Source organism: Macaca thibetana, chromosome 10 (genome assembly GCF_024542745.1).
Source record: "Macaca thibetana thibetana isolate TM-01 chromosome 10, ASM2454274v1, whole genome shotgun sequence".
Taxonomy (NCBI): Eukaryota; Metazoa; Chordata; class Mammalia; order Primates; family Cercopithecidae; genus Macaca; species Macaca thibetana.
The window spans coordinates 7,379,529-7,406,531 of NC_065587.1; the positions used below are offsets into that span (position 1 = coordinate 7,379,529).

Here is a 27,003-nt window from a genome sequence, read left to right on the forward strand (position 1 = left end):
CTACTTAATTAACGGGCCCTTCATGTGCTTTACAGACCACACTTTTTCAACAAACACCCCTGGGCACCTCGGTGCCAGGCTGGGCTGGGCTCTGAGGACCTGTGCTGACCAGGGCATGGTCTCAGCCCTGGAGAGGCTGATAGAAGCTGCAGGAGGAAGGGGGCCAGCAGGCTGGCACACAGAGCACCCACAGCAGCTCAGCAGATGACACAGTGGGCAGAGGGGACAGTGGGCAGGACAGACGATAGCAGTGTCAGAATCACAACAGATGACTGCAGACGTCAGCCTCCAAGGGAAAGGAGAGGGGACACAGGAGCCCTGGCTGGGAGGGTACCAAACACCACAGTGAAGTGCTTCATCTTACTACATAGCCTAACGGGATGGGTCAGAGGTTTGGGAGTTCAGTTTGGGATAGAACTGGTCTAAAACCCTGGCAGACACCCAGGAGGAGGTGTTTTGTAAGAAGACTAGACAATGCAGTGGCTGGACGAGAGAGATGGAGGCATTCTGCAGGTCTGGGTGGAGTGAGAACTGGGGAGTCTGAATGGTTAACATTTGGAAAGAAGGTGGTTGAAAGGCCTAAGGATGGACCCTAGGAGGAGCCCCCTTTAGCAGGCAGGAGGGGAATGAGGAACAAAAGGAGGAGATTGGAAAGGGCCCTGGAGAGGGAGGCCACATGGAAGCTGTGGCAGAACCCACGCTAGAGGAACCTTCGTCCAGCATCAGGCACCGCAGAGCTGAGGGGAGGAGAGGCTGACCAGTGCAAAGCCATCTGTGGCCTCTGGCAGTCACTCCCGAGGGTGGCGCAGGGTCCCCAGGCTGTGGGGGCTAGGGGTGCAGTGAGGGCTGTGGAGGCTGCAGGCTTCCTGTGGCTGGGGGTGGGGAGGCCAGCCTGGTACCTGCCAGTCACAGAGAGGGAACTTTCTGGCATCTTGCAAATCCCAGCTCAGGAACTGACAGTTCTTGCAGGCAGGGCTGTCACTCAGAGACGGCAGCAGAATTGAGACCTGGCATTCTTGCCTTGGGAAAGATGTGGGCAGTGCCAGGGCCCTGGGGTCAGTGGCTGCCTCTGCAGAGCATCCCGGGAGGAGGGTGCTTCTGGGTGCTCAGCCTCCCCTCCTGCCCTCAGCACCCTGGCCTCCACGGGACCTGCATGCAAGCACATTTCATCAGGTCCAGAGCCCCTGTGGCCCCAGCTTCTAGCCTCGTCCTTGAGACCCCAACTCAACCTGTGCTCCCTGAGTCTTCCCAGATCGCTTCCCAAGTCCTGTATGGCAACAGCGATGGCTCACACTGGTCTGTGTCACAGCACTGCCCTCCTTGAAGCCCCCATTTACTGGTGGCCCACCCGGCGGCATTCAGGCACGCCCTGCCCTGCAGGGGTCACCATGGCCAGCTCACAGACAGGGCTGTGTCTGCGGGGTCAGCATGCCTCTCATGGCTGCACACTCCTCTCTGTCCAGGGCTCCCCTGGCTGGCGCTGGGCCTGAAGCCTTGACCCTCCCCTCCAGGGGCTGCCGGTGAAGGTGGGAGACACTCCCCCTGCCACAACGTGAGAGCCACTGCCAGAGCCCAGACCGGGAGCTCTGGGCGTAGAGAGGAGGAGGGAACAGCTCTGCCCAGCGGGGTGGGGGAGGCTTCACAACGGGCAGCTCTGGAGGGGTGAGTGGAGCACGGGCCCAGGACCAGGGAGGGGAGCTTGTTCTATGAGTGAGGAGTCCAGCCGCCCGGTGTGGCTGCAGGGAAAAGGTGCTGCTGGTGTTGAAGTCAAGGAGTCTGTTTTGTGTGGGGCAAGGATGAGGGAACGGCAAGTTGTTCACCATGAGAGCCATTTCACAATGACAGGGCTCCCGTGGTGCCCGGACTGGGCGAAGCGCTGCATGGGAACATTATTCATCAACCTTCCCCCACAGCCCTACGGCAGGAAAATAATTCTCCCCGTTCTACAGGTGAGGCACAGAGAGGTTGAGAGACTGGACTGAGATCACACAGCAAAGAAGAGGAGGAAACAGGGGTGAAGACAGCTGCCTGGCCTCCAGCCGCCCCACCTTCCTGCACTGGCACCGCGGACTGATCCGTCCAGCTGTGAGCTCCCTGAGGCTGGTGAGGAGCAAGGAGCCACCTGCACATTCTTTGCCATTTTCAGCAAGTTTTCCTTCTGCGTTCACTCTTTATAGCTGGAGAACCTGTCCTTATCAATTTTTTAGCTGCTTACTTGACATTTACAAATCAAGCTGCCGCTTCTAATTCATGAATACATTTGGGATATTAACGGCCAAGGGGAAAGAGGGACTGTTCAGAGGGACTTTTTCATCCCAACCCGGCCCCCTCCAACCAACTCAGACCCAGACAGAAGCCTGCAAACAGGCAACACAAGGACACCAGTCACAGCCGAGCCGAGAGCAACGCACCTCACAGCAAGTTAGAGTCCGCAGCAATTTAGCCACACAGAGCCCGGTTAGGTGCCTTGTCTTGTCTTACATGGTGGGTCTTTATTAATTTTTTAAATCTCCTCCTGTTTGTCTGGAGGCAGCTCTCAGAATATGATTTTAAATGCTTTCCATGAGATCATTGAACAGGGAAGGAGCAGGTTGTGAATTTCAAATCTAACTTTCTCATCCAGGAGAAGGAGCTGAGCCAGCGGGTGGGCGAGGGGGGCAAGGTGATGAGGTGGGTGTGCAAAGGTCTCCCACCCTGTTGGCTGGGGAAGGGGCTCATGGAGACCCTGGAGTGGCTGGATGACGCCAGGATTGACCCAAGGCCCAGCGCTGTCCCACCCCCTCCTGGGACACACTTGGCACCAGTCGCCCAGGAGGGTTGCCTTTGTTTGAAATTACCAGAAAAACACACCCCTCCCCCACAGAAAATCAGACAGAGAGAGAGAGACGGACAACCCTAAAGGAGAAGGTAAAACCCCATGACCCCACCACCCAGACATCGATTCTGGAACATTCTGGAGCTTTAGCCCTCTCCGGGCACACTCTGGTTCTACAATCCATCATGGCCTAAACCTTCCCAAAGCTCCCCCTGCCCTTAGGATCAGCCCCTCACTCCTGTCCCTGACCCAGGAGGCCTGTGTGGACCAGTGCCTGCCCCGTTGCCCTGCCTCTCCCACTTCTCAATGCTCCCAGTGCTCTCTGCTCCCACCTCAGGGCCCCCTGCAGCCTCCACGTCCTCTGCCTGGAACGGGTCCTGCCCAGAGCTGCACGAGGCTGCCTCATTCTCACCCTCAGGCCTGGCCCAACATCCCCTCCTCAGGGAAGCCTTCCGTGCCCACCCAGCTGAATGGCCACCACCACACGCCCCCAGGTGGGTCCCTGACAGACCCCGTAGCTCTCTCTAATGAATGGCTCCCATGCCGCCCTCATATATATGGAGCCATAGTCCCCCCTCATCAGGCTGAGTGGGGCCCTGCATGCCCTTGGCCTACTGTTACCCCAGGGCTTGTGACACACCTGGCACCTCGTGGGCTCTCAGTGAGGCTCAGCAATAGGATGACGGAATGTTTCCTTCCAGTCTCTTTTTCTCTGTGTCTGTTGTTGGGAGGGCTGTTGCTAGCTGAGACCACACGTGCATATCTCTCGGGAACTCCACACGCTGTAACACACGTGTTGTTCCACCGCCTTCCCTGCCAACTCCACCTCAAGGTTCAGGTCCAATGTCTTCCTCCTAACACCCCACCCCTACCCAGGGGAGCCCAGATCTGGAGACGCCAGTTCATGGGGGCAATCATAACGGGTACACAGCACTTTACAGTTTACAAAGTGATTCTTTCCTCCATTCCAACACAGCCTCAAAACAACCTTTGGAGGGATGCGAGGCAGGAGAGCCTGACCGCCCCCATTCAAAATCAGGCCCAGAGGGGCCACGTGGCTGCTGCGGTCACCCAAGCAGAAAGCAGATCCAGACTCCAAACAGCATCGTCCATACCCTTACTTCCATTAGGGAGGCTTCACCTCAAGAAGGAGAGGCAACACAGAGCTATACCAAGAGTTCAGCACTGGGGTCCAACTGCCCAGTTCTGCCATTTACAAGCTGTGTGACTTTGGGTGAGTGACTTCACTTCTCTGGGCCTTGGTTTTCTCCTCTGTAAAATGGGAAGGATAATGGTTCCTGCCTCATTGTCAGGAAGATTGAATGAGTTACTAATACATGCGAAGGGTATAGAACAGCACCCAGCACATACTAAATGTTCAGTAAACTTGAGCTTTATAGAAAAATGCCCCTGTCCAAATGCACCACATAGGCACACAGTCCCTCTCTCAGCCATAATCACCAAACTCTGGGGACCTGAAGCACCGGCCAACCAAGGGGTCTTGCTTTGTGCAGTGGGTGAGTGCCCAAAATACCAGCTGCAAATGGACTGCTATTCATGCCGTCGCTCGCATGCAAACGCTCCTCCTTCCTCAGTCTGAAGCCCATTCCTCCCTGAGTGACCGTCCTGACATCTGCAAACACTTCCAGGCAGCAAAGGGGCGAGGCCCGAGGGAAAGAACCTTTTGTAAAAGGAAGACCCCTTTACAAGTTATGAGTTCACACTTTCCACCCATGATGGGGTGCACCTGGAAGGCCAGGCTGTGTGTGAGAGACAGTCCTCACCCTTCAGAACCTCCATTCTCCTCTGTCGAATAGGGACGCAAATGGTAGCCACCTCAAATAGCCGTTCCCAAATTCAACAAGGCAGAGGTGGTAAGAGACTGCCACCCTGTGCCTGGCACACAGTGGGGGCTTGGCCCACAGCGACTCCAGCCTCTCTGCCTTGGAAACGGCCTCTTGACTCCACCAAGTGCAACCTCCTGTCTTTTGAAACCCACAGCAGATGGGACAAGCAACCTCCCTCGGGGAAGGGACCCCTCCTGAGGGGCAGCCCAGACCTGGAACCAGTGTGGACAAGGTGAGAATCCCAGGGCAGGCCTGCAGGAGCCCTCTCCCCCGGCCTGCACTTCCTGCAGCCCAAACAGAGCCTTTGATTAGAATTTCCCGTTTGAAAAATCAATATTTAAAGGCCTCTGCCTGCCAAACAGAAGGGAAGGCCTTGCTTGTAAATATTTGTCTCGCCTGGCAGAGTCAGGCCCCTGGCTCGCCGCGGCTGCCCTGCCTCGCTCCTGGCCCTCTGCTCGCGCAGTCTCAGCCAACTGCACAGCGGGACGCCCCTGAGGAGGCGGAAGGGACCGTCTGGCAGCTACGTGGGGCTGCGCAGAAAGGTGAGCGGCCCTGCACCCACGCCTCCACGGCAGCAGGCCTGGGTGCTAGGCTGCACAGGGGCCGTCCATCTGTCTTCCCCGGGTGGGGACAGAGATGCCTCACTGTGAGGTTTCTCTGGATTCCAAGGCAAGCGAGTTTTCCCAGGGGGTCCCCCAGGTTTTTTTCTTATTTTGGAAAAAAAGCACAAAGACAAAACCCAGGGGATGTGCTTATACATCATCATCCGCCATGGTGCAGTGTGTGGGAAAGGGCTCTGCTGCCGAGACCAGCAGCTGCCCACATCTGGTCCCTGGAGAAACCATCTCCATGGCAGTGGGTGGCTGAGCTAGGACGAACCAGCTGAGCACCTACCCTGGCACCACCATTCTCCATGCCATTCATTCATTCATTCACCCACTCAGCCATTCATTCATTCATTCATCAATTTCTTTTCTTTTTGAGACAGAGTCTCGCTCTGTTGTCCAGGCTGGAGTGCAGTGGAGTGATCTCAGCTCACTGCAACCTCCGCCTCCTAGGTTCAAGTGATTCTCCTGCCTCAGCCTCCCATGTAGCTGGGATTACAGATGCCCGCCACCACACCCGGCTAATTTTTGTACTTTTAGTGGAGATGAGGTTTCACCATGTTGGCCAGGCTGGTCTCGAACTCCTGATCTCAGGTGATCCACCAGCCTTGGCCTTCCAAAATGCTGGGATTACAGGCATAAGTCACTGCACCCGGCCTCATTCATCAATTATTTATTGAGGCCCTACCTTTGCCAGGCACCGGGGCCTGGACACTCAAATGGACAAAGACATAAGCAAAGTCCCTTTTGGAGGGGGTCTTCCAGGCCAAAAAACAATTCCCAGAAACAAATGGAAAGTCACAACCAAGACAGATGCTGGAGGAGGGGAGGTCCAAGGTGGATGGGAGAAAGGGGCACCTGGTCTGAGAGGTCAGGGAGGATGACCAGGCAGGAACAGGCCAAGGAGCGGGCCAGGCAGAGCAGGAGGGAAAGGCAGGGAGGCAGCCTCGGAAGACGGCGGGAGCCCCCTTCCTGCTCAGCACAGCCGCCCACCTGGGGCAGGAGGGACCTACCCAGCCACTCGTTGAACTTCTTCACCTCGCTCGGGAGCCCCAGCTCGGTGAAGTCCCCAGCGTGGATCAGCACGTCACCGTACGGCATCTGGATGGGGTCCGTCCTGGAGTGGGTGTCAGAGACGCAGACAAAGCGGGTGTAGCCCGGAGGCTTGGGGGCATCATGAGGCACCGGGTCCACCCTGTGAGGAGAGATGAGACTGCGGGTCAGGAGGCCATGGAGCCATGAGCCTGCGGGTGGTGCGTCTGCAGCCTCCTCCACCACAGTTCACAGCCCCGTCAATCCTGTTCATATCCACCAGACCAGGGACTAGACACCCAACCTTCCCACTGCAGCCTGAATCCTGACTTCCCTCATCTTTAGCCAGGCAAAGCATGTTTGGCCCCCGAGCCTCAGTTTCCCTGTCTGTAACATGGAAACGTCAGGTTGTGGGGGCTGTAGTGAGGGTTAAAGGGAGTGGGAAGCGGGTACAGCGAGCATCTGCCCTCCGAGCTGAGGTGCTGCACAGCTACCAACCTTTTGTTCATGGTCACCCCCAGAGGAGACTTGAGGATGTCTTTTATTTCCCCTACTCACCTCCCTCCCAAGAAGCTTCAGCACCACTGAGATTCCCTACGTGTGTTTAGGTACCTCCTGTCCACATCCGCTTTAGACAGAAGAGCAAGACGTTTTTTTGACTCCCCAAGCACCAGATTTTACCCCCTGGGGGCACTATGGCCCCCACTGAAACTGCATGGAATAAAGCCTACGGGGCGGGCGATGAGGACGACTGCCCGGCTGTGCAGGGCACGTCGGCCATCGCAGGAGAGCCACATGGGAGGGGGAGTTTCAGGAGAAATAAAGAGCCTAAAGGCAAGGTGTCCATTTTTCAAAACTGCAAGACAGTGTGATCATTTCTAGACCGAGGGCCTTCCAGGGCTGTGTCAGAAAACAATCCTGAGTCAGAAGACCAGGCTTTGCACAGCCTCGGTCTGCACATCTGTAAAACGAAGCTACTTCACTAAGCAAAAATAACATTTTAAAAAGCGGCATAAATGTAGATTCTTGTGCCTCAGGAGCCCATCGTGGCCCTCTCGTTTGACAGACGAGGATGCCAAGATCCAGCCAGGCTGAGCAAGTGGTCCTGGGCACCCCAGTGCAGAAATGTGGACGTGGACTAAGACCCCGGCTCCCGGCTCCCCGTGGGCTAAGACCGCAGCTCCCCATCCAGGGCTGTCTCCACTACACGTTGCCTCCCCAGTTGAATGGTTTTACCAGGCTCAAAACTCTTAAAAACAACGCAATGACATTTCAACAAGCAGCTCTCTCCAAATGAGTATGCCGCTCGAGGAGTTGTGTTTAAATCTAATTATGCGGCAAACCAAAAGCGGTGCCATATCAGTTACATAAATACTTTTAAAGACATCTTTCTAATTATCCTTTTTTTTTTTCAGACAATATACTTCGAAGAAATTTAATTAACACCTTACGAGAGACGTGGGTTCAGCATGCTAATTTGCAGGGCGCACTAGCGCGCTCCATCCGCCGCAGCCGCAGCCGCAGGCGCGGAGCCAGCCTCTCCCCACCATGATGCCGCGGCGGGAGCGCGCACCCGGGGCCCCTTCCTGGGGGTTGTGAGGCCGAGGGAGAATCCCAGCAAGTCAGAGCTGGGCCAGACTGGGAGGAAAATGAAATGAATCCGATGACGACCAACTAGGGAGGTGCTAGGAGCTCTTCCTCGTGTCCTCCATTCACTCATTCACTCATTCATTGAATACAACACATCCTGAATGACTACCGTGTGCCAGCCCTGAGCTCAGCGGAGGACCACAGGGATGAACCAGGCTGACCCCTACTCACGACGAGCCCAGGGACTGATGGCAGCAGCAGCCTTGGCCAGATGATGACAATACAGCCAGCACCTTTGACAGGGCAGCAGAGGGGACAGGGCCCAGAGAAGGCCCTAACCTGGCCTGGAGTCTCCTGGAAGCTTCCATCAGGGCAGTGTCTGAGCTGATCTGGAAGCCGAAATCTCCTTCCCAGGAATTCCCACCACTCCTCCGTCCTCTGGGGCCCCCAGTGACCCCCACTCCCCATGACACACAGCTGATGTGACCTACACACCCTGCCGCCGCCCCCCCCCAACCCCCACCACACACAGCTGAGCAGACCAAGGGCAGCCAATTGCTACTGGGCTACTGGCCTGGCACAGAAACTCAAGTGAGCCAATCAAATTCATTCATTCATATTCTCTCTCTCTCTCTCTCTCTCTCTCTCTCTCCCTCTCTGTCTCTCCTCCCTCCTCCTTTTCTCTGTTTCCCTCTCTCCTCCCTTTCTCTCTCCTCCCTTTCTCTCTCCTTCCTTTCTCTCTCTCTCCTCCCTTTCTCTCTCCTCCCTCTCTCTCCCCTCCCTCTCTCTCCTCCCTTTCTATCTCCTCACTTTCTCTCTCTCCTCCCTTTCTCTCTCTCCTCCCTTCCTCTCTCTCCTCCCTTTCTCTCTCTCCTCCCTTTCTCTCTCCTTCCTTTCTCTCTCTCTCCACCCTTTCTCTCTCCTCCTTCTCTCTCCCCTCCCTCTCTCTCCCCTCCCTTTCTATCTCCTCACTTTCTCTCTCTCCTCCCTTTCTCTCCTCCCTTTCTCTCTCTCCTCCCTTTCTCTCTCTCCTCCCTTTTTTCTCTCTCCTCCCTTTCTCTCCTTTCTCTCTCTCCTCCCTCTCTCTCCCCTCCCTTTCTCTCCTTCCTTTGTCTCTCTCTCCTCCCTTTATCTTTCTCTCTTCCCCTTCTCTCTCTCCTCCCTTTCTCTCTTTCTCCTCCCTTTCTATCTCCTCCCTTTCTCTCTCCTCCCTTTCTCTCTCCTCCCTTTCTATCTCCTCCCTTTCTCTCTCTTCTCCCTTTCTCTCTCTTTCCCCCCTTTGTGTGTGTGTGTGTCTCTCTCTGTGTGTGTCTCTGAGGTTTTGAAGATGTTATAAGGTGACAAAGACTAAGTCAAAGAGACAAAGAGATGAAGAAAGGAGAGACAGGGAGTATAATGCCACCCCCGAGCTGCTGGGACCCTGACAGTCTACCCTCCCCGGCGCCCTTCCTAGCAGAGGAGCCCTGAGTGGGCCTCAGCTCCCGCCCGCCACCAGCCAGCCAAGAGCAGTGTGGTTCTGAGGGCTCCGGTTGGGCTGGGCCTGCTACTGGAGCCAGAGCTCTTTAATTAACTCCACTCTTACTTCCCTGCACCCCGAGGCTTCTGGAGCACAGCGAAGATGCAGACCTAGTCATCCCCAGAGAAAGAAATAGACTCTCATTACCCGGCACAGTCCCCCAGCTATTTGGATTGAAACAAATGCTCGACTTTGAAATAACAACAACAATAATGATTCCAATGATCCCCACGCATCAAGAGCTCATTATGTGCTGGGCATGTTACAGGCAGTCGCTCTCTTCACCCTCATAATGACCATCTAAACAGGGTACTATGGGTAGCCCCATTTTACAGGTGAGCAAACTGAGGCTCAGAAAAGGCTGACTTGTCCATGATCTTAGCTACAGGAGCTGGTGCAGCTGAAATTGGAAGCTGGTTTTTGGCTCCAGAACTCACCACACTGGACTATTACCAGGCTGGACTTCATTTCATTCAGTCAACCTATGGACAAATCTTACCGAATGCCTCTAAATGCCAGGCACCTGCTTGGTGTAAGGATACGTCTGTGGTCAGGACACCCACAGAGGCCCACCGGTGTGAAGATCCAGAAACCCTGACTATGTTTGCAAATGAAGGAAAGAGCAAAAAGAGTCAAAATATGGAGAAGGAGGCCAGGCACAATGGCTCACACCTGTAATCCCAGCACTTTGGGAGGCCAAGGCGGGCAGATTACTTGAGGAAAGGAGTTCAAGACCAGCCTGGCCAACATGGTGAAACGTTGTCTCTACTAAAAATACAAAAATTAGCCGAGCGTGGTGGTGTGCACCTGTAGTCCCAGCTACTCGGGAGGCTGAGACAGGAGAATTGCTTGAACCTGGGAGGCGGAAGTTACAGTGAGCTGAGATCGCACCACTGAACTCCAGCCTGGGCAACAGAGTGAGACTGTATCAAAAAAAAAAAAAAAAAAAATTAACAACAACAACAAAATGTGTATATGTAGAGAAAGAGAGAGACAAAGAGACAGTGAACAAGGGGGCATCATTTGAAGATCCATCTATACCTGAAGCCAGACCCAAACTTGAAATTCTTAATATGGGCCAGCAGACTCCTTTTCATCCTTAAGGCAACTTCAGTTGTGCTTCTGATACTTGCAATGACAATGAAAAGTTAGTCCATGCCCAAGCTCCCAGCTACTAAGTTAAAGAGTGGAATTTGAACCCAGGACTTCACAACAGGAATCTGGGTATCTAATCTCAACACTTTGTGACCAAAAAAAAAAAAAAGTACAAAATGGTTCTTTCTCAGTGACATTCTGCAGGGACCACAGATAAGACGTGGAAGCAAAGGCTTCTTGTTTCTTGGAGCCAAACTCAACTTCCCCAAAGCTGCTGCCTACTGGGGTGGCTCTGAGACCTGACACCCATCTCCAGCTCTCCCCAGCCTACACCGATCTTCCCATGGGATTCCTGGCAGCAGGAACAATACAGAGGAGAGAACAGCCTCTGACACCAGACCCCAGGCTGGCACCCCAGCTCAGTGACCTCCTCCTCGCTGTGCCCCTGGACCCCACCAGCCTCCAGCCCTGCTCCGTAGGGTGGGGACGAGCCACTCCCTCTTTGTCATGTTGTGAGAACTTAACCAACCTTCACAGCTGGAGCCCTGATGCCAATACCCCTGCAGTGCGCTCTGCATCCTGCTCTCGGTTCCTTCTCTCCCATAAGCCACTGGTTCTGTGGAAGTGCAGTTCCTGGTGCCAAAAGCCCAGAGAGGCATCAGAAGCAGAGGCTGTTACCCCTCGTAACCCTATTCCTGCAGAAATGGGGTGCTCTGAAGGTCCAGGCAGGGACAGCTTCCAACAACTCGTCCAGCCGTGTGACTGGGCATCAGCCATGGTGTTTTAGTAGGAAAGGACCTTTAGCCCCTTCCTCTCATTTTACAAATGGGGAAACTGAGGCCTGGGGAGGAGCAATGACTGGCTGGATCAGCATCACACAACAACTGCCCCGACCCCTTGCCCAGTGGTCTTCCCACAAAGCAATGGATCCAAGGGGACCCTGGCCACAGGACCCTCTGGCGTCCCCACGCCTGTCCTTCCTTCCCACATCCTGGCCTCTGCTCTTACTGGTCCCTCTTCCTAAAGTGGCCCACTCCACAGAGGCCACAGTGCAGCTGGTCCTCCACGCCCAGGGATTATGCCACCCCCACCCCCACAGAAAGCCCTCCGTGATCCCTGACACTCCTCCTGAGTCTTGCCACCTGTCCCGTTCTCACTCTCTTCTCTTTCCTGCTTCCTGTTCCCTGTGCTAGGCACCAGACATGCAGCCCCATGCTCGTGCAGGGGAGAGATGCTTGGGAAATCCTCCCGCAAAGGAATGTATCAGCACAGACTGAATCAGGTTCCACTAAGCGTGCGCCACCAGGCCCAGCAGTGAGCACCTAGAGCTGGAGCAGGGAAGACTTCCCTGAGGTGGTGACACCTGGGTGAGATCTGAAGGAGGAGTCAGTGCTCATAGGGCAAAGAGTTGGGATCAGAGGGAACAGCATGTGCAAAGACCTGAGGCAGGAGGAAGACTGGAATGTTTAAGAAACCGGAAGCAGCCACTGTATCTGTTGCCCAGCACGACACGGATGGAGAATGAGGCTTGGGAGCCAGGCGGTGCCGGGGTGAGTCCTCCCCACTTGCTTTGCTCCTTGTCCCCCATCCCTGCACTCCAGGCTGAGCTCCACGTCTCCAGGAGCCTCTCAGTGTGTGGACAGGCCAAGGAGCCACACGGCACCGGGCGGGAGTCCCAGCTCCCCACGCTCACCTTCCAAAGCCTCAGCATCCTCATCTGTAGAGAGGGGGTCCACACCATCCTGGGACAGCAGGAAAGGCCAGGAACAGGCACAAAGGGGCTGCTCCAGGCCTGGCATGCAGCTGTGGCCTCCCATCCCACTCTGCTATAGCTTCAAGGACCCGGTGCACGCCTGAGGGGCTCGAAGGGTCTTTCAGCGATGACTCAAGCCTCTGCCACAACGCCTTGTAAAGGTCAGAGAGGGGTTGCTGTGCCTGATGCCATGGTCCTGGGGACCTACATGAGAGCTCCAGGCTAACCCTGTCCCCCAACACTCACTCTTGCCTTCCCACTGACCACTAGGTCAGTGGTCCGCCTGCCCACCCAGGGCAGAAGGGCCGGGCCTAGAGGGGCCTCCTGAGACCCCCACAGGGTTGCTCAGTTGCCAGGGCAAGGAATCTTCAGCCTTGCTCACAATCCAGAGGCCCAGCTCCAGAGATTCATTACCCAAGCAGAGCCGGCCTCGTCACCAGCAGGGTCTCTGGGGGCAACGGCATAAATCACAGGACTCAATCAGAGGCCATGTTTGGACTGTCACTGTTGTTATTAAATATAAATTGTGGATTTATTAAATAAGGCCCCCTCGCTCCCTCACCCCGGAGACAAAGCCCAGGGTGGCGACAAATCACATGTCAGAAGGTGGCAGCCATCCCCCCCACCGCTCCTGGGAGGAAGCAGCCGACTCGCCATGGAAATCCGTTCAGCCATCTCCAGCAGCCTGCATGCTTCCGAGCTTGGGGTGTGGAGGCTGAATGAAGGGGCAGTGGGAGGCAGAAGCCCCCCATCTCTGTGCCCACCCTGGCTTTACCCAGCTGTGTGCAAAGTTGTGTTTCAAAGCTGGAGCTCAGAGCACGCTCTCTCCAGGGCCCCACCCAAACCCCAGCTGCCTCGGAGCCCCAGAGCCAGCAGGAGCCGGGAACTCTCCCCACTGCCGGAGGTGGTGGTGCAGAGCCGTCCAGGATGGGGTGGGGCAGGCCAGGTGTAAATCCTCACGGGGCCTGCTCCAGCTCCCCAGCTAAGTTCCTTCTCCACAGCGCTTACCATCACCAGCATCACACGCTTTCATGACCATCTGCTAACTGCCTGCCATCCACTGGATGTAAGCTCAGCACAGGCAGGGGTGCCTTCGATCACTGCTGGGTCCCAAGCCTCTCACCAGGCCTGGCATGTGCTACCAATGCTGAATGCTTGCTGCCCACTGGGCCTTCTCTACCAGGATTTAACTCTTTCATCCCCAGTATTACTGTGTGCAGCATTTTTTTCACCCCCTAAGAACCAGTTTTTACCCCTTGGAGGTGCTGTTTCCTCCACTGAGAATGCATGGACTAGCGCCACGGGGGGTGAGGACCAGCTTTCCGAGCTGTGCAGAGCACATGTGCCAACCGAGGAGGGCGGCACGGCAAGGGGAATTTCAGGGAAGCATGTAGTGCCTCCACCTGGAGTAGCCAGCTCCAGATTGGGGAAACTGAGGCACCAAGCAGCATGACCCCCATCCAAGCAGGCAAGCTCAGTGCCCAAGGTCCTAAACACTGAGAAACTCAGCAGCTCACAGACATCCCAAATGCGTGAATAAATGAATGACTCAACAAAAGAATGAATGGCCCCGGGTGGCTCAGTTAAATGGAGTAGATCACCCCTTCTCATTCTGTCATTCACCACCCTCCCTCAGGACGCAGCCCAGCCTGCAGAGACCTGTGGTGTCTCCTGCTCATCCCCCACTCCCACTGCCTGCCCAGCTGGGCCTCCCTGCAGTTCTTAGAGACCCCCGTCTTCTAGCCACCTGCAGGCTCTGACCCTGCCACTGCTTCTGCCTGGTCCACTTCCTCCTCACACCCCCTTCCAACTTGCTATGTCTATTCCTCCTGCTCTGGCCTCAACCTAGAAATTATCTAGTTCTCCAGGAGGTCCAGGAGGTCCTTCCTGGATCCCTTGAAACTGGGAAGCACCTCCTCAGCCCCCACTCCCTGTCTTCCTGTTTCCCCGGCTCTGTTCTCAGACTAGGAGTTCCCTGAGTGTGTGCCTGGCCCAGGAAGGGGCGCTGTGACTGACAGCTGTCCATGGTCCCACTGTGTGTGGTGCCGGCACCCTCACAAACCCCACCTGCCCTGGGAGGCCTTGCTGCTCTCTGCCTGCCCACTAGGCAGGAGTTCAGCCTGGCCTACAGGGACCTCAGGCTCAGTCACCTCTGACCCACCCAGTTGGAGGATGACCCTCACCAACAAAAGATAAAACTCAGGCCAGGCCAGGGAAGGTCCCCGTCCCTGCAGCCCCTCCCAGGCCTCAAGTCCCACAGACCTAAGGCCCGAGGCCTTTCTTCCTGCCCAAACCCGCCAATTTGGTCCCAAAAACAGAAACCCAGAGGCAGCAGCCCAAATAGAAATCTACCAAAAAATAAAGTAGGCAGCCACAGGCAACACCAATCCTGCGGCCCCACACGGAGACAAGCATTTTCCTGGGCAAGTGCCACTAGAAGACCGCAATCCCTGCCTGGAGCCTGCTGCCCTGCAGAGCCCTTCCCTGTACCCCCCTCTGCCCACAACAGAGGCCAGGCCTGAGGGAGGCCGCACAGGGACGGGAGGCTGCAACCTCACACACATCCCACCAGGCCAGGGTTTGGAAACCCCCTTAATTCCTTCTCCAAGTGGTCCAAGGGACAGTGGCTGGGACTCCACAAGCACCGCTGCCCCAAGATGGTGATCACAGCCCCAGAGGTGGCCCAGAGCCTAGACCCTTGTTGGGGCACCAGACCCCTGGGCAGTCAGGAGGGCTTCCCGTAGGTCCTACAGCACTGGATCAGCCCCTGTCACAGCTCCCGCCTCCCTGTGCTGTTACCTCCCTGCTCTGCAGGGGTCATCCCTGATCCAGACCCAGCTTGGGCGCGGGCACCCAGAGTCGGGTGAAGGTACAACAGCCGAGGGGACAATAGCCTCCACTCTCAGACAGAAGCGTGAACATCCACACACATCACAGCCCGAGGATGTGGGAGGCCCAGCATGGAGAGCCCCGGGCTGGACTCAGGAAGCCTGGGTTCGAGTCCAGCTCTGGCACCTGCCAGCAGGGTGGGGCACCTCATGGGCCTGGGCCCCTGGTTCCTCACCAGGTAAACTCTGTCGTGCAGGGCTCATGGGAGAAGCAACAGGTATAAAGGAGGAGGGGAGTTCTAGGGACTCAGGGAACCACCCAGAGCAGGGTCAGGAGCTTGACCATCTCTGGAGCCACCCCCAGCCACCCACAGCTTTCCAGGACCTCAGGAAATCCAGATGGGAAAGGCTGGCCCTGCACACAGGCATCAGGACAAGCCCTCCTGCTGCCTATGGGGATCTTGAGTCTGTGTGCTCCCCAGGGCCTCACTGCTTGAGCACTGCTTGGCACTGTCTACCCCTAGTGCCCCAAGGGGTAGACAACAGAATCCCCCAGTCCTTTTGGAAAAGCATCTCTGCTTTCACAAGAGAAGCACAGGGTCTGGACAAAAGGAAGGGCAGGGAGAGGAAACACAGAACCCAAGACTGGGTCCTAACCTGCCATGGGGCTTGTGGCAAGCCCCTTCCCCTTTCTGGGCCTCGGTCTCCCTGTGTGTACAATGAGGAGAGTAAATCAGACAAGGGGTCACCACCCAAATGCCAAGAAAGGGATCTGGAATGTGGCCCCCGCCAGACGCTGCCAGGAGGACATGTGGGCCTGGGGTTGCCAGGCCTTTGGGTTTTATAAAGTGAAGCCAGAAGTCTGGAGTTTTCTGTGCGTCCACCTCATCTTTAAATATTTGTAAAACATGCTCCTGGCCAAGTGAAACAGGACCGCGGCCAGAATCGGCCCACAGGCCATCCATCTGCAACTTCTTGCCGGTCCCTCCCAACTCAGAGCCCCAGTGATCCTAGGATTCCAGAATTGCTGCAGTCAACAAACATTCAATGCTTGTTAACAGTGCACCCAGAACTAGGAGGCACCCGAGACCATGCACCCACCCCAGGGGGCTGTCACCACCCCCACCCCCACCCCACAGGTCCCACTTACATCTGCACATGCGGTGGCTGGAAGCGGCCCTGGTTGATGTTGTAGAAGGTGAAGGCCTGGGTGGGGTTGGAGCTGTACTCGTCCACCTCGATGATGAGCCGGCTGTGCTGGTGCCGCCGAGCGGCCATCACGTGGGACTGGGAGAATGCCATGCCCAGGCCACAGGGGAGGAGGGCCAGGGCCTCCGCCTTCAGGACGCCGGCATCCCACCTAGAGCGCCACATGGACCTCCGCTGGCCGCCCCGGCATCTCCCACCGCTGCCGCCACCGCAGCCCGGCCCCCCGCCAGACCTGGAAACAGACTGAGGAGACGGAGCAGAACCGTGCGACAGTTAATCTGTTTGGGATTTGCTTTATTTAATGTCAGATGAAGATTTAGAAAGAGGGAGAGGGCGGGGGGAGAGGGAAAAAAACACAGTCGTACAGCTCAAAAACTCATTACAAATCTTTCCAACTCAGCAGTTTGATGAATATACTTTGGTAAAAAGAAAAGGGAAGGGAGGGAGGGGACAAGAAAAAAAAGAAAAAAAAAAACACAACCCACAGCACTGTGGACGGATGCATGCATGGCCCAACGTGTTTAAATACTTCAGGCTTTTTTTTTTTTTTTCCTTCAACAAAATCCTCCAGAGCCTACAGGGTGACAGGGAGCTGGGGTAAGACAATGGCTGGTATTTTGTAAACAGGTGAGTTAAGTTTTACTTTTCAGAATTGGGAAATAAGAAGGATTCTCCTACAACCCTCCCCCATCCCCCACAGACCCCCAAACACACCTACACGGCCCCACGCCCACACCCCTGCAAGCCCGAGCAGGTGGAGACAGCACGGGCGAAAATTCTTCCCTCAACATCAATTTCATCTAAAGATATCTTTTAGTGGTGCCCCGAGAAGGGGTTTTCCCAGACATAGATGGTCACATACCCACCGGCTCAGGGGTGGTGGTGCAGGTAGGGACAGAGATGGTGAGGGAGGAGGAACCTTTTGCAAAAACCTCCTCTGGTGCCTCACTACCTTCTCTCTCATGAGGATCTCAGGAACCCTGAGGTACCCCGTCAAGCTTTGAATTGCAGCTTGAGAATATGCAATATTTTTCAAATCTTTTTCACCGGGAAGTGCAGTTTGCACTTATATTTACTGGGCTTAAATATCCCTCCAACCGACCCCGCCTCGGGGTCAGTGTAGAACTCTGTAGAAACTTGGAAATGCAGGCCCCGGGTGAGACCCCATCCTACCCCAACACACAGCACTACGGCCGATGCCTCGTTACTCAGACCATCAAGTTGTCTCGTTCCTTTTCATAATTATTTTCTAAACTGTGTCAATGGGAAATGCCTTGAAGACTTTTTGTCGTTGTTTTCAGTTTGGGTCGTTAAGACCCTCCGACGATTCCTTTTGCACTGTATTTAACCAAGGAGAAAATAACATCATTGAAACTATTCCTGGATAGGCATATCGCAAACACGCTAAATGAAGAAAAATCCCGTTTGCTTTGCGCTTGGAAGAAGAATCGACACGGTCAGAAAACAAATTAGATTAGGAAAATGACAAAAATTAGAGAATGGAGAACATTGTAATTATGTGCAAAGGAGAAATGGGTTATTAATTGTTTTTAAATCTTGATCATCTCCCTAGAAGTTGAAATAAATAGCAATATCCTCCTTCTCCCACCGACCCCTGAAGACACGTCCTGATTCCCAACACATATCCCTCTTCTCCATCTGCAAAGACAAGGGGGGAAACGTCTCCCTTTTCCTGGGGACACACTTGTGCCATTGTTTGGTCCTGTGGGTTGTTTCTAAGTGATTGGCTCTCCCTGCGGGTGCTACGCAACAGAACTGTAGGTGGGGGAGCAGGGAACTGCACCCCTCTTGTCTGTAACTGCTGCCCGGCACCCAGAAACCCCGGGAAAGGCCTCAGAGCACCAGATGCCAAGTTCCAGGACTCTGCATACTCTGAGCCAGGCCTGCCCAGATCTGGACAGGGGTCAAGCCCCAGCATGGCTGACTTGCTATGTGACCTTAAGTCAACTTCCTAACTTCTCTGAGCCACCAGCTTCCTCTTCTAGAAGATGGATTTGAGGCCCGGTGCAGTGGCTCACACTTGTAATCCCAGCACTTCCGGAGGCTGAGGCGGGCGGATCACCTGAGGTCAAGAGTTCGAGACCAGCCTGGCCAACATGGTGAAACGCCCCTCTCCACTAAAAATACAAATATTAGCCGGGCACTGTGGTGCACACCTGTAATCCCAGCTACTTGGGAGACTGAGGCAGGAAAATCGCTTGAACCCAGAAGGCGGAGGTTGCAGTGAGCCAAGATAGCACCACTGCACTCCAGCCTGGATGACAGAGTAAGACTCTGTTTCAAAAAAAAAAAAAAAAAGAAAAGACAATGGATTTGATAGTAGTAATGCCATCTCCCGGGGATTGTGCAGGTTAAATGAAGAGGTAAGCAGGAATCCTGAGTACAAAGCCTGGTGGGTCCCAGGGGCCCAGCTCACCTCGGCTGTGATGGTCAAAGTCACTATTCTGTTCAACTCGATCCCTGCATATTGAGGAGCTGCTGTCAGTGGGTGCTGCCTGAGTACTAGGCACCCTTGGTACCAGGGTATCAAGTGCGAACTAAGGGGCCAGTTCCAGGAGCTAGGGGTGCCAGACGGGCCCTGAAGAACTCAAATATTTCTCAAATGCAAGCTGACCACATCACATCCCTACTTGAAATCCTTGTGGTGGCTTCTCTGATAAAATCCCTTGACCATAAGACCCCGCATGGTCTGGCCCTATGACTGGTCTGGCCTCTATTTGAGCCACACAGGCCAGCCCCGGTGGGCTCTTGCACCTGGAGGCCTACAGCTCACAAGGGCCATGCTCTTGTTCAGAGCCACACAATTCCAGCACTTTTCGAGAGTCTTCCTCTGCAATGCTCACCACTAAGAGACAGATATTGATGCTCATGTCTCACGTTTGACAAATGATGAAGGGTACATCCCACAGAAGTGATGTCTCGTTGCACAGAGAGTAGGTGGCAGGGCTGAGCCCCCAGACCTAGCTGCCTGGCTTCCGGCTTTGCCCTCCTCTCCTGCTGGCTGAAGCTGACACCCTTCCTCTCAGCAATGCTGGTGTCTCCTTGGAGAAGCCTGGATCTGGGGCCTTCTTTTCAGGGTGCCAGGAAGAGCCCGGATGTCCCCTGAGGGCAGGGCTGGGCCCCCCATTTGTGCACCCCATGTATCAGCTCCGGCCCCCAGCAGCTCTGTGACCCTGAGCAAGCGGCTGAACCTCCAGAGGCTCTGTTTCCTCTTCTACAAAATGGAAAGAAAAACAGTCCCTATCTTGTAGAGTCATGAATATTCAGTGAGGTGACACATGTAAGCTGCTGATCACAGAGCCCAGCACACAGTGAGTGGTCAATAAATGTTAGCTAATATTTTTATAACATGATCACCCCATGGCCTATCACAAATACTTCATCAATAGTATTAGTGGATGGATGGAGGCAGGGAGGGAGAAACGGATGGATGGAGGGATGAATGCAGAGACCATAAGGGGACAGAAGGACAGAGTGTCTGGAGACTGCCTGGTGCCCAGCAGAGGCCTGGGAGAGGCTGGGTGTCAGGAGAGCACAGCTGAAGACTGAAGAGTCACTGCCCCGTCTCCATCTTACCCTCCTTGCATACCCAGCAAGGAGGCTGCCAGGCTGGCACAGCCCTTGTGAAAAGGGGTTCCGGGGCCCCCACCCGTCTTTGCCCCAGAGGAGCAGGCGCCAGCATGCAGATAGCCTGCAGTCGAGGGAGAACCGCTCTGCACCAAAGGGACTCAGCAGGGAAAGGCGGGCGGCAAGGCTCCCGGAGGCGCTCCGCGGTGAAATGCTGCATTTCACATAAAGGGGGTTCGCAACGGGCCCTGCTCAGAGAAATCCGGGAAACTGGAAACGCAGCGCCTTCTTTTAATGCCCATTTAATATTTATGGAGCCGCAGCAGCACGTTAGCCACCGTGCGAGGAGGCGAGCATTCTCCGCCGCGCAGCCGATCCACGGAGGAGGCGCAGCATCTCCCAAACAAACAGCTTTGAGCTAGGAAGCGTTTACACCTGGTCCACAAAACAGCACAGCACGCGAGCGACGCAGTGGTGCCCCGGGACCCGCCGCAGGGAGACCGCCTGGGCTCCCAGCCTGGCTCTCAGTCCAGCGGAGTGACCTTAAGCAAGTCATGCATCCTGATGGGGCTGCAGGTGCCTCCCCCAAATGGAACTAGGGGGGGGATGGATGGATGGAATGAATGAATGAATGAATGAATGAATGAATGAATGAATGAATAGACGAACGAGTTATTCAACAACCATTAGCCACGGCCCTACATCCTCTCCCTGTTCCGGGTGCCAGCAAGGGCAATGGAAAAACAAAGAGACCTGCCCTCAAGGACTATGGGACGGGGTGGGAGGGGGGACAATAAGGTAAACAAAGAATTAAACAGAAAAGACACTTTCAGCTAATAATCAGTACCTGGAAAAAGACAGAGCAGGGTGATGGGGTGATTAAATTGGGTGATCAAGAAAGGTCTATCTGTGCTGGGCACGATGGCTCACACCTGTAATCCCAGCACTCTGGGAGGCCGAGGCGGGACGATCACCTGAGGTCGGGAGTTCGAGACCAGCCTGACCAACATGGAGAAACACCGTCTCTACTAAAAATATAAACTTAGCCAGGTGTGGTGGCGCATGCCTGTAATCCCAGCTACTCGGGAGGGTGAGGTAGGAGAATCACTTGAACCCGGGAGGTGGAGGTTGCATTGAGCCGAGATCGGGCCACTGCACTCCAGCCTGGGTAACAGAGTGATACTCCATCTCCAAAAAAAAAAAAAAAAAAAAAAAGGCTATCTGAAGGGGCCTCACCTCACATACCAGTGACAATAGCCATGCCCAGACCTAGGGAATGAGAAGCCGGGCAGAGGGAGGGGAAGTGCTAGGTCCCTGAGGCCCGGGCGGCCTGGATAAATGGCCTCACTCTTTCATTGTCACAGGTCACTGGCATGCGTCTGCCACGGAGGACAGCCTGGACTCTGAAGTCAGAGGAAGTGGGGTTCCCATTAAATTCCATCTCAGGCTGCTGAGCGGTGGGACATTGGGCAAGTCACTCAACCTCTGTTTCCACTTCTTCGGTGGTCCCCTTGAGGGGTTACCGAGGGGCCGGAATGAGCCTTGGACCTGCCCATAAAGGCCCAGTGAACCCAGAATGGGAGACTCCAGGTCCCCCCAGCCCAGCACTCCTTGAAAAATTCCCTCTGGTTCTAAGGGCTTGCTTTTCCAAAGTCTGATTCTCTTATCAGATGGTTTCTCTTTCCATTTTCCTCTCAGAGACATTTATTTGTTGTTCCTCGGGTACTGTGAGTTCAGTGAGGCCAGGGTGCTCCAAGGAGAACCTGGGTGTCAGCCAAGACACTAAGGAGCAGGTCCCATTCGACGCCAACTGTATGGAAAACTGGTGTCTAGGAAAGAGGTCAGACTCCAGGCCCCACCTCTTTGTGCCTCTCTCTGACCGCCCCCCCACCCCCAAACTTGTCTGGTCTCTTGGCCGTATTGACCCCTCATCACCATGGCCACACCACGCCAGCCTCCAGAAGGAATGTTCTAGAACTCACCTCTGCCCGTGCCATTCCCTTTGGCACACCCAGCCCCTCCAGAGCCGCTGCTGCACTCAGGTGAAGCTCAGTGCCTCAGGTCAGCTGAGGAGGCTGCACCTGGCCCCAGTCCCACTCCTACTTCTCAGGCCCGGCTCAGTCATGCAGGCTTTCCCTGGCACAGAGGGGGTCCTGTCTTGAAGCCTCCATGAATGCTATTCCCTCTGCCCAGAAGGCCCTGCACCCAGCCCCACCCCTGCGTTCACCCTCGTTTCCTGACACAGGCCCACTCAGTCTCAGGAAGGTTCAGAACCTCGAAAACACCTTCCCTAACCTCCCCTGGCTGGGTCAGGAGCCTCCACCCACAGCCCCCAAGGCTTCCTGTATCAAAGTTCCCAACACACAGTCGGCTTTTTATCTGAGCTGAAACACCAAAGAATAAACTGGTATGTGAATGAATGAATGAATGAACGAATGAATGAATGAAACTACACAGGCCTTTGAGTATGACAGCAGGACTCCAAAGCAGCTTTGCCCCCCCTTAATCTTAGTTTTTCATCTACAAACATACGGTTGCTGGAGCACTGAAGGACACAGGAGATCCAAAAGCCTCCTGCCAGGGCCCAACACACAGGAGGTGCTCACTCCATGTCTCTTCTCCTCTAGTTAGAATGTTCTGATGAACTCAGAAGCTCCCCAGGGAAATTTCAAGAATGCAGATGGGATTTTCTTTTTTTTTTTTCCCTGAGACGGAGTCTCGCTCGTCGCCCAGGCTGGAGTGCAGTGGTGCGACCTCGGCTCACTGCAAGCTCCGCCTCCTGGGTTCATGCCATTCGCCTGCCCCTCAGCCTCCCAAAGAGCTGGGACTACAGGCATGTGCCACCACGCCCGGCTAATTTTTTGTATTTTCAGTAGAGACGGGGTTTCACCGTGTTAGCCAGGATGGTCTCCATCTCCTGACCTCGTGATCCGCCCGCCTCAGCCTCCCAAAGTGCTGGGATAACAGGGGTGAGCCACCGTGCCCGGCCACAGAAGGGATTTTCAAGCAACCCGTCCTCTGCTGCCTGAAAGCCCAGGGTGCCTGACCCCTTCCCTCTCGCCCTACTGAGTAAGTCTTTGGGGCTTTGACTTCCCAGGGAGTTGTGGCTGGACACATCCACTACGACCCGCACTTGACTCATTTTTCTAGGCAAATTCTTCACCACCACCCCCATCTGGACACTGCAGGGCACTGGTCAGCCCCAGCGCACCCGCTGCTGCTCCTGCTCTGGGCCAGATCCTTTTCTGGGCCAGGTCCTGTTCTGGGAGTCACAGGACCGACACGAAACTAGCCCTCCAAGGGCTCAGACCTGACAAAGCAGCCAGGCAGACAACAGACCTCCTCAGAACTCTGTTTCGAGGAGTTGCAGTGGAGGGGGTCTGTGGGCCCCTAACAAGGCCCCCACCAAACAGCAAGGCCAGCCAGTGTGTGCTGAAGGCCCAGGAAGGAGAGAGAGTGAGAGAGGCCTTGGCTCACACACAGCATCTCAGCAGCAGATGGATTTTTGCAAAAGAGATTCTTGGATCATTCTGGTGGCCCCTATCTGTCCGAAGATATGTGAGGAAGATCTTGGAGCATTACACTACCAGAGGAGCTGCTGCCCTGCAGACCAAAGATAGATTTCGCTTTACCATGTGACTTGAAGCATCGCTCCCAGCCAACACAGGCTCCTCCAAGTCAGCGCGGGCCCGGGACAGCCCCGGTTCACATCGACTGTCCCAGTGCCACCGTTACCAGCATCCTCTTCGGCTCTCGAAAGTGCTCTCGTTTGGAAGGGAAAGGTCACTCTGATCAAAGCCAGTGCCAGGCCGGTAAGGCAGCCATCCCTAGAACCCACCTGTGTTTCTCTTCCATTCTGTCGGCAGCTCTTTAACAATCACTGGGGGGCTAGGACAGTATGGTGCTGTCCTGGGTCCAAAACTCGATGACAGTCAACGAGCACACAGAAACCACTGTCTTATTAAGCATGAGAAGCTTCCAGAGAAACATCTCCCCCAACAGCCGTCCCCGCGGCGGCATTCTGAGGAACCCCACCTTGGAAAGCTTTCGCAGGATCCTAGATGCACCTTGGCTCCGTCTCCTCTTGGGGCCTTTAACTGAGAGCAGGAGCGACTGAATAGCCCCAGCCTCTCTAACGGGCCAACCCCAAGTGCAGCTGCCTGTCTTCAGGCCGGTGGCTCAGGGCGATGCAGAGAAAAAGCCGGCTCGGCTCAGCGAAGGCAGTGCTTACTAGGGCTTTTGTCGCAATGTGGCAAAATGTCACAGAGAAACCACGCTAACACTTCCTAAGTGGTCCCCCCAAGCAAAATGCAGGAGATAATATTTAACAGAAAAGTACCAAGATGTAGGGATCTGGGGAGAATTGTTTTACAAGCGACGATTCCTACACAAGCCCAAAAATCACTTTTAAAATCGTATTTTCTTTCCTTGTTTTGCCTCTGCTTGAAAATATGCAATTGATGAGCTGATAGTTGAAAATGCCATAAAAGAAAAAAAAGAAAAAAAAAAGCAGAGCAACTCAAAGGAAAAGAAGCAAATACCCTAATGGGAGAAAAAAAAATCAGACTTCGTCCCACCATGTCCTAAAATGACAGACCTTTGTGTTTGATCTCCTTCCCAATCAAGTGTGGGATCCCAAGGAAAAGAAACGCTGGCCAGCAGCTGGTATTAGCATCTAAGTTGAATAAGCTGATGAGCTCAGTAGATGAAGGAATCCACAAATAAAGTGAAAATTAGCCCCTATTCCTTGAAAAAGGATCAACCACAGTGACTTTAAAGCATTTACCACTTAAAAACCTTTTAGCTGGGCCCATTTTGAATTATGACTACATGATTTTAAATTACACTTTCTAATTCCTCACCACCGCCACCCCCCAGCAGTCTCTGCCGCTTCATTTTCCAATTATGTACTTTTATTTCGGAATATGAAGAGTGCTACTTACTGGATCATGTCCTGTCTGCCACAAATAGCTGCTCACTTATTCCTTTAATTTTAGCTATGAATGCAGTCGGCTCGCCGGGCCCGTCTTCAGATTCTGAATATTCTCCGTTCCCATTGCACGGAACGAGCCCCGAGACGCAAAGAAACCCACAAAGCTCGGGCAGAGAAATATGTTTGTAAACCAGTGCTCCACTCCATAAATTATTATAATTCTTGGTGCTTTCTATATCCATCTAGCAGATCAGCGATCACATAAACAATAGCAAATGGACTGATTTTTCTTCTGCAAAGTGCTACGTCCTAGTTTTCAAAATAAAGCACTTGGAGAGTCACGTATCTATGGAGTTGAAATGGTAAGCTGTTCAGATCTGTTTCAAACATGCACACAGACATACCCACACACAAAAGGAAATAGGAGGTAAATGTGTAAAACTCAGCATTGTGTCCCCTTCCCACTTATACATCAAGTCACCCTCCACAGGAATGGGGGTTGAGCACATACATGGCTAGGGAGGGGAAGATGCTAGAGGGCTGTGGTTGCTCAGCATTCAAACACAATTTGCAAAGAAAGTAAATGTGGATTTACAGTTCTTGTGGAAATCTATTAAACAGATGTCACTAAAGCATAATCAAATCAGCACTATGGCAATTCTACACTTAAGTCTGATATTGGGGTTTTGCCATTTTTATGATCAGTTCAAGTGTATGTTTTGTGATCGTGCGGGAATTTGCAATTAAGGATTAAACCTCCCAAGTATGATCAATTCACTAATGTGTCTGAATGACAAACTTAACAAAAGCAAAACTCCATTCTCACCAGCCCCTCAGCACCCGCGCTGTGCGGGGAGCCCAAGGCAGAATAAGGGTTGGGGGAGAGAACCTTTGCCTTTTCTGTGAACACTGAGACACTAAAAAGCGCTTTGTCAGGAAGAAGGGAAAGGCAGGTTGCAGGAAGGGATTACATTTCTCAGGTAGCCAATGCAATATATTTTGCAGGCTTGCAGACTGCAGTACTGTCCGTAAAATGCAAAAGAATGAAATGAAGAGGAAACGATGAGAGTGTTAGAAATTGGAAGCAGGCATCGTTTTCTCCTTGAAGTGATGAAATTAGCATGGGCGATGCCAAAAGTCTCTTCTTGTGCATCAGTGCTGAGCCTCACTTCCTTCTTGGAAGGAGGAGACGGGAATGCGAAGGTGGGCAACAGACAAGTCACATTTTACAGAAACAAACGTTCAGGTGTAGACTGGGGTGGTGGAAAGAGGAGCCTACTCATCCCTGGCTTTGAACTGGATGCAGAGCAGAGTCAACCAGAAGGGAGAATTTTATGTATTTTTTTTTTCCTGCAGCTGCTTCTATTTATGATGACGACCTGGTTCTGACATTAAGCTGGCCAAGTTCAGGTCCAAGAAAATCCCCCACAGAGTGATTCACAAAAAGGCCTGAAAAGGCCAATGAACACCTCAAATCACAATTTGATTTCAAAAATAATACCTATAATCTCAATTTGTTATGATTTTTTCATGGAATTGGGCTGTCCTCATTGGTCACAGATATTTTAAGTGGAAATAAAGCATAACTAAGTCTTGTCTCATTAGGGGAAAAAAGTCAAAATAAAGTAAAATATTTGTGTTGGTAGCAGACCTGTCAGGTCACTGAGGAGAGCCATGGTGAATCAAATTAACTGAGAAGCAATTTATACCTTTCCTCCAATACCGCCCCCAAAAAGGGGTCTCTTATTTTTTTCCCCTGGGGGTTTTTGTTTCTTTCAATTTTTTTTTTTTTTTTTTTTTTTTTTTTTTTTTTTTTTTTTTTGCTTTTGACATTTTAGTCACCTCTTCAAACTCAAGTCAGACAACTTCAGTCTCACTACATGGGGACATCCACACAGCAGGAACGAGGGCTGCAGGGAATGGCTTTCAGACTGCCCCAGGCTACACTAAACGGTTCTTGCTGTGGGAAACAGTCCCTTCACCCCCTCTTCTCCCTGCCACCCCCAAGTGTTGGAAACTTCTGGTACTAGAGGGTGAGGCGCCCAGGCCAGAAGGCAGGCCCCTACCTCTTATCGGAGGTGCCATCGACTTTGATCCGTCGGTATGGAGTGAGCCTGAGAAGCTATTCCCAGGCCTCTGCACCTGGGGAGCCCTTTGCCCAGGACCCTTGCTCCAGAGGGGCAGGCAGACAA

The 27,003-nt window shown here is 53.8% G+C and overlaps 2 protein-coding genes across 2 annotated transcripts in view; both read right to left on the reverse strand.

Annotated features, from left to right (window-relative positions):
- The window catches only part of SAMM50 (SAMM50 sorting and assembly machinery component), a 718,434-nt gene that overhangs the window by 571,921 nt on the left and 119,510 nt on the right, over window positions 1–27,003 (reverse strand). The gene's annotated exons all lie outside the window — the stretch shown is intronic.
- Window positions 1–27,003, reverse strand: part of MPPED1 (metallophosphoesterase domain containing 1) — an 822,621-nt gene that overhangs the window by 66,330 nt on the left and 729,288 nt on the right. The window contains exons 3-4 of the mRNA XM_050806125.1: window positions 16,232–16,533; window positions 6,281–6,462 (exon numbers count right to left, since the gene is read on the reverse strand). Of these exons, the coding sequence (XP_050662082.1) occupies window positions 6,281–6,462; window positions 16,232–16,455 (406 nt within the window). The 5' untranslated portion in view covers window positions 16,456–16,533. The remainder of the gene's footprint in view (window positions 1–6,280; window positions 6,463–16,231; window positions 16,534–27,003) is intronic.